The sequence below is a fragment of the Oncorhynchus mykiss genome, chromosome 16 (genome assembly GCF_013265735.2).
Source record: "Oncorhynchus mykiss isolate Arlee chromosome 16, USDA_OmykA_1.1, whole genome shotgun sequence".
NCBI classification, from domain to species: domain Eukaryota; kingdom Metazoa; phylum Chordata; class Actinopteri; order Salmoniformes; family Salmonidae; genus Oncorhynchus; species Oncorhynchus mykiss.
In genome coordinates this window covers 10,329,713-10,341,734 of record NC_048580.1, presented here as the reverse complement: position 1 = coordinate 10,341,734, position 12,022 = coordinate 10,329,713, and the positions used below count along the sequence as shown (strand labels likewise).

General features: G+C 43.4%; 1 protein-coding gene across 2 annotated transcripts in view; it reads right to left on the bottom strand.

The window, feature by feature from the left end:
* Nucleotides 1-11,657, bottom strand: part of LOC110491336 (transmembrane protein 94) — a 43,013-nt gene extending 31,356 nt beyond the window's left edge. For both annotated transcript variants that reach the window (XM_036946118.1, XM_036946119.1), the window contains exons 1-3: nt 11,501-11,657; nt 11,012-11,073; nt 10,354-10,664 (exon numbers count right to left, since the gene is read on the bottom strand). In XM_036946118.1, the coding sequence (XP_036802013.1) occupies nt 10,354-10,377 (24 nt within the window). In that variant the 5' untranslated portion in view covers nt 10,378-10,664; nt 11,012-11,073; nt 11,501-11,657. The remainder of the gene's footprint in view (nt 1-10,353; nt 10,665-11,011; nt 11,074-11,500) is intronic.
* Nucleotides 11,658-12,022: the final 365 nt, after the last annotated feature.

Here is a 12,022-nt window from a genome sequence, read left to right as displayed (position 1 = left end):
TTGATTACACACAGGTGGATTGTATTTATCATCATTAGTCATTTAGGTCGACATTGGATCATTCAGAGATCCTCACTGAACTTCTGGAGAGAGTTTGCTGCACTGAAAGTAAAGGGGCTGAAAATTTTGCACGCCCAATTTTTCAGTTTTTGATTTGTTAAAAAAGTTTGAAATATCCAATAAATGTTGTTCCACTTCACGATTGTGTCCCACTTGTTGATTCTTCACAAAAAAATACAGTTTTATATCTTTATGTTTGAAGCCTGAAATGTGGCAAAAGGTCGCAAAGTTCAAGGGGGCCGAATACTTTCGCAAGGCACTGTATATTGATTGCAATTGTTCCCGACTGAGTGAGCGTTCATGTGTAAGGATTAGCATTTCAATTGTTATAGCTATCACTTTGTAGTGACTTCTTAGTCGACCCCCACTCCCCCTCGCCAAACAAGCCACCATGCCGGTTCAGCCCACTAGGGCACATTCTCCTATCATTTCATGTAACCACATTTACCATGTTTGTTTGTTTTGTTTATGCATTTCTATGAATTACCTACTTAGTAATAAATAAATGGTTTAAGACAATTGATGTATGGATGACTCATAGTGAAGACTGGCTTCGTGCAGATAACCAACAATTTACGACATTTGGAATGAGACTAACGTGAGGTACAGTAAATACTTCATTAATTCAAAAGATAAAATATCTGAAAATAATCTGAATATTTTTCCTTGGTGCCCCGACTTCCTAGTTAATTAGTTACGTGATTAATTAGTTGATTGCGCAGTAACTAATTACAGAGAATCTTTGATAAAAACTATAAGTCTTCAGTTAATGATAGTAAAGACAACATTTATGGCACCCCCTTGAGGACTTTGAAACTAGGACGCACGTTTGGGTCATTTTGATCAAATACATTTATAACGCTCCGTGCGAGGAATCTAATATAAGAATTAGACTTTGCTGTGGAATTCTATATATCAATTGTGCAAACAGAAGTGTACAAACAGACTGCTTTGTATACATTCAAATTGGTTGTATGTGTGTTCCCATTTGAATAGGCTACAGTGAGCCTCCGGTAGTGGTTTTTAGTGTCAGAGCAATGAGTGATGAATTCCAGATTTAGTCCGTTAGGCTAACGGTACTATTTCTGTCGGTCAATATTAACTTCTAAAGCCAGAAAGGTTAGAAATTAGAATATATTCGTTTGGTGACCGAGGCAAAGTATTTCTGCCCGCCAACCACACTAAACTACAGGCATATCGTACTATGTACCGTGTCGCTCCGATCAACATAACGCTAGCAAAGTATGCCGAAAGGTTTAATGTGAGACGTCACTAGTAAACCCACCCTTTCCATGGTGAAAGGGACCCTATTTTGTGCTTAGAACGTGATATAGCTGGGCACGAGACAGGCTAAACTAACAGAGGGAATATTTTTCACTTCCTGTGTTCCGTTTAAATTCCTCCGCCTTGCGCGACTGAAGTCTTTGTATTTCCATTTGATTTCAGCATCACTGGTGGTGAAGAATCGCAAGTACAACTCCTTAAAAAAAAGTGTTGGAAATCCAAACGTGGATCACGTTAAAATAATCCAGCAATCTTAATTGCTTTGGTATTATCGTCTCATTCAATTTATTTATTTAAATTGTCGGACATACCTTTCTAGGTTCTTCCAATTAAATGAGACACCTTAAACTTTGCAATAGTAACCTAGATGAACCAACTTCCCAGGTGAATTTAAAGTTTAATTCCTAGATAGCCTATCCAGGTATTAATCATTATCATCGATTACTTCACTTTGCTTTTGCAAATTCATTCACGTCCAACTTTCACAGTACTGTCCAGTACTGATGGTTCATTAACGTCTATAAATAGATTAAAATAATCTTTGCAGCTCCCAATATATTCCAAAACCAAACTTAGGAAAATTAGGAAAAACATTTTTTTCCCTTTCAAAATGTTCTAATAATGTGCAAGCTATCAGAGGGTGTAGTCCCCACTCGCTACCAGAGGGGGTAGTCCCCACTCGCTACCAGAGGGGGTAGTCCCCACTCGCTACCAGAGGGGGTAGTCCCCACTCGCTACCAGAGGGGGTAGTCCCCACTCGCTACCAGAGGGGGTAGTCCCCACTCGCTACCAGAGGGGGTAGTCCCCACTCGCTACCAGAGGGGGTAGTCCCCACTCGCTACCAGAGGGGGTAGTCCCCACTCGCTACCAGAGGGGGTAGTCCCCACTCGCTACCAGAGGGGGTAGTCCCCACTCGCTACCAGAGGGGGTAGTCCCCACTAACTATCAGAGGGGGTAGTCCCCACTCGCCCGCTAATTAGTGAACCTCCACCCGCAAATGGATTGATCTCTGACCTCAGCAGCGATACCAACCCTAATTATGCCATTAGTGGAAAAGCAGACCACAACGCTTTCCAAAAACAACCATCGGGCACAGGCTTCGTAAGGGGTCTCTCCAGTCTAGCCCTGATGTCTTGCCATCCGAGATTGGCATCTGTCCAATACCGCAATGCACAGCTGAAGCACGAGCAGGCGAAGGTAGACATAAAGGGACAGGTGGAGAGAACCGGGAAACCAATGACAAATGCAGAAATGTGAAAAATTCTGCTAGCTATGGAACTGCGCTTGAAAACTGAACAATTAAATGTAATTGCAAAATCGTATGACGATGAACAAGCACAAGCTCTTCAACAAAATCGTCTTCTACAGGAACAAAATCATATGCTACAGGAACAACTCGACTTAGCCAAAATTAAATACGATGTTGTTCACGCCAAACTAGATAAATCTGAAGAGTTATCTCCAAACAAGAGCGCTCAACTTGATAAAATGTATGCAGTTTTGTTGAACGTTACTCAAAGTAACACGGTTCTACTCATTCTACTCATACGCTGTAGACCAAAGACAATCAGTTAATGAACACAATGACAAAGTTGGATGACAAATCAGCAGAACTCATTGAAGTCGCTGACCAAATGAATGATGAGAGAACTCAGGTGATGAAAATGGAAATATTGATTTCTAAGCAAGCGGAGGAAATCCTATCACTAACTCTCTCGCTCTGTACTCAAGACCTCCATCTGCAAACCATGACAGATAAGTTTGATAAGGAGCAAGTGTGACACTCACGTGTCCAAAATCAGTACTCTAAGCGCTCAAGTGGACTATGCAATGCAGCAGAATACCACCCTTAGGTACAATCTGGAGGAAGTCCAGCGTGACTACCAACCCAAGCAACCGGAGCCCTGTACTCACAGGAGTAAAAACAATAGGTTTCAGACCTTGCCTCCCTCATGTGTCCCTCAGTCTTCTCCTCTTGGCCATTCGGCACTGAGTAATATTGCGCCTCTTGGCCAACAATAACAAGGCTTGGCTTCTCCTCTTGGCCTTTCGGCCCCAATCTCCCCACAGGATGAAGCCAACCGTCTTCGCCCGCTTGGCGCGGAATACCTTGACAAACTCATCAAGAATTTCCCCACCTTTGACCCCGTTCCAGGTCAGCCAAACGATACTGAGACGTTCCTAGCGGACATGGAGGACGCGTTGGAGGGCTACCCGAACACTACGGATTCTGACAGGGTTTACCTGTTAAAGCGAACATCGAATAGACACGTGACAAGGTTCATTCGTCTTCAACAGCAACACGTGCTAAATGTCTACGCTAAACTTGACACAGCTCTGAATTTAGAATTCAGTGGTTCTGTGACTTGCAAACACAATAGCTCACTGGCTAACACCGTCAAACAAGCTCAGAACAAACACCCACAGGCTTACTATCATAGGCTTTGTTCAGCTTACTTTGGCCTACTCACTGAAACAGGCATGGAAGACTTGTTACCTTTTAAACAAATGTTCCTGTCGAACATGTATCCTACCTTCATTACCTACTTGGGCCCTGCCGCCCACGTTGGCTTGTCTATCTTACAACTCAGAGAGCTTGCAAGCACAGCATGAGGCATCAAAAGTTCACAACGCTAAGAGCCCTGACCACTCGGTTTTGAAGTTTGACCAGGAGCACTCACTCCAGTTAGAGGGTGCATTATCAGGTATTGGAGCGTTAAAGATGACGCACAACAACAGTTTCTACCACGAAACCATGATTCCAATAACCTCCGCGGTCTAAATAACTGTAAAGTACGTCGCCATCAAAACGACTACCGCTACAATCGACCTGTTCGCTACGTTCCTGCACCCAACCCACACAAAGTGTCAGAGCACAAGGGTAACAAAGGGTTGAAGGACGATCAAAACATAGACCAATGTTCTCCAGAAGTTCCACTATGGGAAGAACTAAAGCGAGAACAATTTGAGAAAAGGGTAAAAGATAAGTCACAAGGACTAGACGGGGAATTATCGGACACCAGATCCGTAGGAGTTAACACCCATAGCAAGGATGTTAAAGTTCTTATTTCTCCCGCTCTCATTCAAGACCCTATCCAGGGCCCGCTTGATCAAGAAACAAGCCCCCGGGCTTTGTCTATAGATTCTGATACAAAGGTTGCAAAGAAAAAGGTCAAACGCTTCGTGAAAGCCAAGCCCACTCAAAATCGGAAAAGTCAATCTGCTTCCACCTTGAACAGAAATGGCACATCACGTCGTTGCGAACGACCACTCCAATTTGTGGGGAATATGTCCACTAAACACAAATCTAAACGGCCATACCTGGAAACGCTTAACTTGTCATGCGCTAATTGATTCGGGTGCGACAATATCACTCATCTCTCAAACATTGTTTGATGATCTTAAAAGGGCTTTGAAGCCAACTAAACGTTGGTTAAAAGTGGAACGATGCGACACTACACTTCGAGGGGTCACTCAGATTACCTCGCCTCTCACATTGAGAGTCATGCTGAAACTACACTTCCAGGACGTATAGCTCGTTCACCCTGTGTATGTTACCAGCCTCGAAACTGTAACCCTGCTACTTGGAGCAGACTTGATGGATTGGTTACTCCCATTGATGGATTGGAAAACCAACCAGGTATGGTCACAGGCCACCGTGCCTCCTCCACTGACCATACTGTCTTCCCCTAACGCTAGCTGCAACGCAGTCATTCACGAGAGGTATCTGTCAAAAGCACCCCTTGGGAAAAATACATTTAGAAACCTCTTGGGGCAGAATCCGATCCAAGGAGATATTACAATATCTTGACACATTCCATCAGCCAACTTGATTGACCATTCTTTTCATGATTTCGAGCCAGCTGTCTCTGTGAATACGCAACTTCCCTCCTCCTTGCAGTCGTGCAATATGGTAGTTGAGATAAACTCCTCTTGCCCTTCGGACACTTCCACAAGCACTGCGGCCATCTCAGCAAGAAAAACACTGATGCGCAGAGTATACTCTGATTCCGATGATACACCTTCCGCTTTGTTGGGGACTGTCACCCCTTAAAATGTCACTAATGGCATCAGTCCAGCAATTGACCCGATGACTCCCACTGGTGAAGCACTTTGCGATATCACAGACCGATATCCTCGTCTCAGTTCGCAGGTACTGAAGAGGTTGCCGGACGCGGTGGTGACTGACAGACCTCGACAGCCACTGAGCATTTTGAAGCACAAACACCAGGATATTTGGTTGAAAGGTTACAGCCATTCTCATAACGCGGCCGCTGACAACTCGTACATAGGGTTCGACCTTTTCGTTTGCGCCTCAGACACCAACACCACCTGCTGGTGTGGGGGTCCCGAGACACAAAGGGGGGGAATAGTAGCCCAGACCCATGAGGCCGGTGGGGGGGGGGGGGGGGGGGGGTCGAGACTAAGGACAACACCGTATGAGGCCGCCAGAGCATAAATGAAATGTAGTTGTAAACTCCCCTATGAGAACAGTGCGGAGCAGACAGGCCCCTAGACGGGGATTATCTTAGAACACATCTAAGACAGTACTGAGGACCACCTCCACCTCCAAAACAAATGGCAACAATAATAATTCCTTGCCATGTGTAGGTTCAACTGCAATACAACTAGTAAAATGCTCCAATCATGTGTTCCGGTAGTATAATATTTCAGAATAAATCGGTAGGATAACTGGTCCCTTTGAGCACCAGTACCAATACCAGCGACAGTCAGTCTAGCTACAATCAGTAAGAAGGTTAGAGACCTAACCAATCAAATTACCCTTGACAACAACCACATAGGAGTCACTCAGAGTGCAACACGGGGAAGGGAATCTCCAGTGCACTCTTCCAATGGTTAACACACATGTCACTAATAAATAGAATCCTCCATTGAGGAGGAAAATTATTAGAATCATTAACCACGATCACACCACGTACGACTGGTACAATACTTAAAGAGTACTTCCGTCGTGAGGTTAGCTTCTATGTGGATAACATAGCTATGAAAGAGACTTCATACCTATCGCTACTACAATAGTGGAAGACACAGTGACTTGTAGTAAAAACTACTAGACTCCCTCGACACCAATTCTGACTGATCTCCAGGCATTGACCTAAAAATTACCTGACTACGTCAGACTCATTCTGAACAAGTTGCAATCTGCCAGGATGCTTGGTTTTCTTCCCTTGACATGCGTGCTTGTGTAAGCATAAACGCACATGCACAACAGAACATCCAATTAGGATTTATGCTAGGATCACTTAAGGGTCCAAGCAAAATACCAGCCGTAGTAAATAAAGTTGAACATTTACTTCTAGGCCTTTGACTCTACAGCACTCACCAGTTTTCTTCCCAGAAGTCCATAGGTCATCCCTGTAGACTGCCAAAACTAGTGCCTTCCAGCTGTAAACTTATCATATAGTTATCAACTTAGGATAGTGCCTAAGGAACACACCAAGTAGGAAAACCCTAGATATGGCATTAGAGACAAGGTCATGATAGTCATTTTGCCAGAACATTGGACGTATATAGAATACAGTCCAATTAGTTGATTTTTGTGTGAGAACTATGTTTTGTATATCTTTTGTTTATGCTTTCATTCCTTTTCGGTTCAGTTCCTTTGACACTTAGGAAGCGATAGAGCCATTAACAAAGTCCCCATACAACCATCACTTACTGCCACAACGCCGCTCATTGGGGAATGAATGTAATTCTATACATTTCATGAGTATGTGTGCGTTGTTAACATCTGCCTAAGTTACTGCCCAGATCTTCCAGTCTGGACGACGACCAGATGACGGGTCCGGAACGGCGACTCCAAATCCGGATACCCACGATCCATCCTTGTGGCAGCATGCCACGCTGTCAGAGAGCCTACCAAGGTAAACCAGCAGAAGGGGGGGGGGGGAGAAAGTGTCCCGGAGAAAGTGAAAAAAGTTTGGTGAAGAATCCAGCTACGAACTGGTCAGTTTGTCACAACTTGGGAAGCTCATGGGAGACGGTGTGGCCACATTACCATAACGCTGTTTATATAATAGCCCCAGATATAAGGTTTACATCTAATTGTTGTATAAGATGAATGAGTGAGTATGACACTGTTTACACAATTTTACAATGTGATTTTGGACTGTTTAATGAAGGAAAACTCAAAAAGGAAATTGGATTTGAACTAAATCAGAGGACCACCCCTGAGCCCAGTTAGGGTCAGACATCCTGGGATAGCCTTTTCCTGCCATTCCGAATAAAACCCAACTTTGAGAAATTATCACCAGACCAAGCTTACCTCAATTACGAGATGGCTAAAGGTGTATGCCATCGCTGAATATTTTTAACCATACCACGTGGTTAAACTCTTAGACTATTGATACCGACAGAATAATAACAAGTCTTGATATTTATTACTAGTCTGCAGCTAGGAATTCGGCATCATTGAACGCGAAGAACGACAACCACGGAAAAATTCATTCTATGACAAATTAATGAATGTCACTCTGAACAATCCCCTCTAACCACAACCGAGAGAGAGAGACGGACAATTCTACAAAATAAATTAACTTTTCACCAGCGATCAAGACAACACACTGAGCGTAAATATATATATTGATTGCAATTGTTCCCGACTGAGTGAGCGTTCATGTGTACGGATTAGCATTTCAATTGTTATAGCTATCACTTTGTAGTGACTTCTTAGTCGACCCCCACTCCCCCTCGTCAAACAAGCCGCCATGCCGGTTCAGCCCACTAGGGCACATTCTCCTATCATTTCATGTAACCACATTTACCATGTTTGTTTGTTTGTTTATGCATTTCTGTGAATTACCTACTTAGTAATAAATAAATGGTTTAAGACAATTGATGTATGGATGACTCATAGTGAAGACTCATAGTGAAGACTGGCTTCGTGCAGATAACCAACAATTTACGACATTTGGAATGAGACTAACGTGAGGTACAGTAAATACTTCATTAATTCAAAAGATAAAATATCTGAAAAGTTATTTTAGGAAATGATAACATTGTAATCTGAATATTTTTCCTTGGTGCCCTGACTTCCTAGTTAATTAGTTACGTGATTAATTAGTTGATCGCGCAGTAACTAATTAGAGAGAATCTTTGATAAAAACTATAAGTCTTCAGTTAATGATATTAAAGACACGACACTAGCTAGCCATTTCACTTCGGATACGTCAGCCTCAACTCGGGAGTTGATAGGCTTGAACAGCGCAATGCTTGACACACAACAAAGAGCTGCTGGCAAAACGCATGAAAGTGCTGTTTGAATGAATGTTTACGCGCCTGCTTCTGCCTACCACCGCTCAGTCAGATACTTTGATACTTGTATGCTTAGTCAGATTATATGCAACGCAGGACACGCTAGATAATATCTAGTAATATCAACCATGTGTAGTTAACTAGTGATTATGATTGATTGTTTTTTTATAAGATAAGTTTAATGCTAGCTAGCAACTTACCTTGGCTTACTGCATTCGCGTAACAGGCAGTCTCCTTGTGGAGTGCAACGAGAGAGAGACAGGTCGTTATTGCGTTGGACTAGTTAACTTGCAAGATTAGATCTCCCGAGCTGACAAGGTGAAAATCTGTGGTTCTGCCCCTGAACGAGGCAGTTAACCCACCATTCCTAGGCCGTCATTGAAAATAAGAATGTGTTCTTAACGGACTTGCCTAAAAAAAATACAGATTTCCGATTGTTATGAAAACATGAAATCGGCCCTAATTAATCGGCCATTCCGATTAATCGGTCGACCTCTACTGTCTGCACTTGGGCTCTGTGTGTGTGGATGGCTCGATGGATGGGGTCTGTGGTGCCAGGCGATAGAGCTTGCCTGCGGGCTAAATTGAAATGCGATGCTTTGGTCATGGATCTGATTGTGGATCTGGGGGTCATTTTGGAGAAGTCCTGGAGACAGGCTTTCTTTGGAGTGGACTGTGGATTTTGTTCAATGGGAAAGTTATTAAAAATAAATCTTAGGTTCCATGTTGTCACAGTTGCTTCTTGTTGAAGAGGCATCAGCTAACGTTAGCTTCCTCTGCTTCTTGTTGAAGAGGCATCAGCTAACGTTAGCTTCCTCTGCTTCTTGTTGAAGAGGCATCAGCTAACGTTAGCTTCCTCCGTTTCTGAATTCGTTTGTGGCCTTTTTTTCTAGCTGGCAAAATAAGTGAGCTAGATTGTTTGTGTATTACCAGATGTTGATAACATACCCACGTTTGTCACTGGTATTGGCTAGTAAATATCCGAAATCTTGCCAGCTAGACAGTTATAGCCGCAAGCTAAAACTAGGGAAAGAGGGAAGAGAGAATTTACTTTGTTTCATCTGCAGCTGGCTTGATAAAGTAATTTTACAGACTATAATTGCTCAATAAGTTGTGAATATCGTAGGAAAATCCTCAAAGCTTAGTGGGCATCAGCTCATGTACAGTAGGTTCACCGTGTGAATCATCTTGTGTTCGGTTTTCATATGCAGGGAGAATAAATTGTACAATTGTAAAGTAAAAAGTTAGAACCCATGTATATGCATAGTTGCAGGAAGTCATGGTACCGAGGGTGCTGCAGAACCCCCTGACAAATCACAATTCAATTCATTTATTTGAACTGATATATTCTAGGCCTTTATTACTCCTGTATGACCCGAGAAAAATACTCCACAGCAGAGTGGGGTGACAGAAAGGGAGGAGGCTGAGAAGGAGAGCGGATGGTGTGGTTGCTGACACTTGTCAACCTTTGGCTCACTGCTTTAAAAGTACAGGCTCATGATAACGAGCTGACAGTCCAGTTCCTCTTTTGAGACACCAGACCAAAGACGGTTTCAATGTCTGTCATGAATAGCTTACATTTATTAGACAACTTAAAAAAAAAAAACTTGGAAGAGCGGTCTGCGGGGATCAGTCAGCGCAAACACACACACACACACGTCCCAAGGAGTCTCTGTTTCACAAACAGCCCACTTCAGGGAGCCAGCTGACGTCGCTGGGCGCTAGGAAACTCACCTGCTTCTTATCCTGTAGCTCCATGGCAACCAGCGCAGCCTCTCACCATGCTCCGAGTCTCACACACACACCAGACGAGCATAGGCAGCGCCTTCACCCTCCGAATGTCCCCTCGATCCCCAACTTTGGCTGTCCCCTCGATCCCCAACGTCGGCTGGAGGACAATGTCACCCACTGGCCCCGCTATGTCAGCCTGCTCTGCCAGTCTGAGGGGATGACCACGCACGCCCACATGGACTCACTGCAGGGTACGCTGGGAGATGTCGTTTTTGAGGAGGCTAGTTACTGTAGTCACAAATGGCTGGGTAGATCTGTGTGGGGAAGAGATCAGTAAAAGGGAAAGAAATGATTACGGTATTGGTATATAGCAGTGATTTCATACCCTAGCTATAGGTCCGTGGGAAAGAGGCAGAGACGGATGTCTTTCTGACAGTTTCAGCTGAACAGGTACAGGAACCAAACCCAACTTGTATGATCCATTTACTTAACATGTATACATGGTGTAAGAATGCGGTCCAATAAGCAACTGGTGCAAACTACTGTGCACATACGGAAAGACATCATTAACTTATATAGCCAGCCCATTCACAACAAGAGCCTACGTCAGAAGCAGAACTATTCGTTGCTGACAGATGTACAATATATTAAATGTACTCACTTTCTGCGTATGCTTATCCTTGGATTTCCTTGCACTGATTTGACCTGTACTTACAGTGTCTTCTATGGGAGAGAGAGAGAGGCGATGAACGACAGCCCACATGTCATGATGCTTTTATAGTGACTTCCGGTTTTAGTGTGCATTCGGAGCTTATGGTTTCACATGCCATCTAGATAACTGAGAGTCAATGGTAGTGTCTGCAGATTCTGCCATGGAAAAACAAGAATGCAATGCACCTAGCTAAAACTTCGCACAATCAATGCTGTGTGACAAAAACACGTGTTAACGTTGCCAGCTAAAGCACTGTTTACGATTCATCACCAGCTAGCTAATGCGAGCTAAGCTAGCTAGCGTTGCCATTTGCAACGTCAAGGTTCGTTTTCTTATCGATGACAAGAGACGCCTGCGATAACTGGCAATCGCGCGCTAAGCAATTTACAGAGCGAATGGCACCACTGTCAATGCGCCAAATATATCTGTCACACTCACGTTCAGGTTGCAACGAGGTCTGTCTCTCGTCACACCGTTTAAACCTCAATTTGATCTCGAAAAGCCCGTGTACAGTCCACTAGTGAAACGCCATGTTCGTGAAGGAGTGGCATTTCTTGTTGGAAGCTGTGAAGTACGGTTGTGATAGGTTGGGATTCCTGGAGGGCTTGCCATAGGTGGAATATTCTCTCGTTTGTTGATAAGGGTTTTGATTGACGTGTGTAGGAGGGGCGGCTGGTGCAAGTCCTATTTTTACGGTCTAGACACGAATCGACCGTTTTAGTTTAACTTCTCCTCAATTCAATTTCAATTCAAGGGGCTTTATTGGCATGGGAAACACATGTTAACATTGCCAAAGCAAGTGAAATAGATAATTAACAAAATAAAATTTATAGTAAATTAATAGTAAACATTACACTCACAGAAGTTCCAAAAGAATAAAGACATTAAAAATGTCATATTATGTCCATATACAGTGTTGTAACGATGTGCAAATAGTTAAAGTACAAAATGGGAAATAAA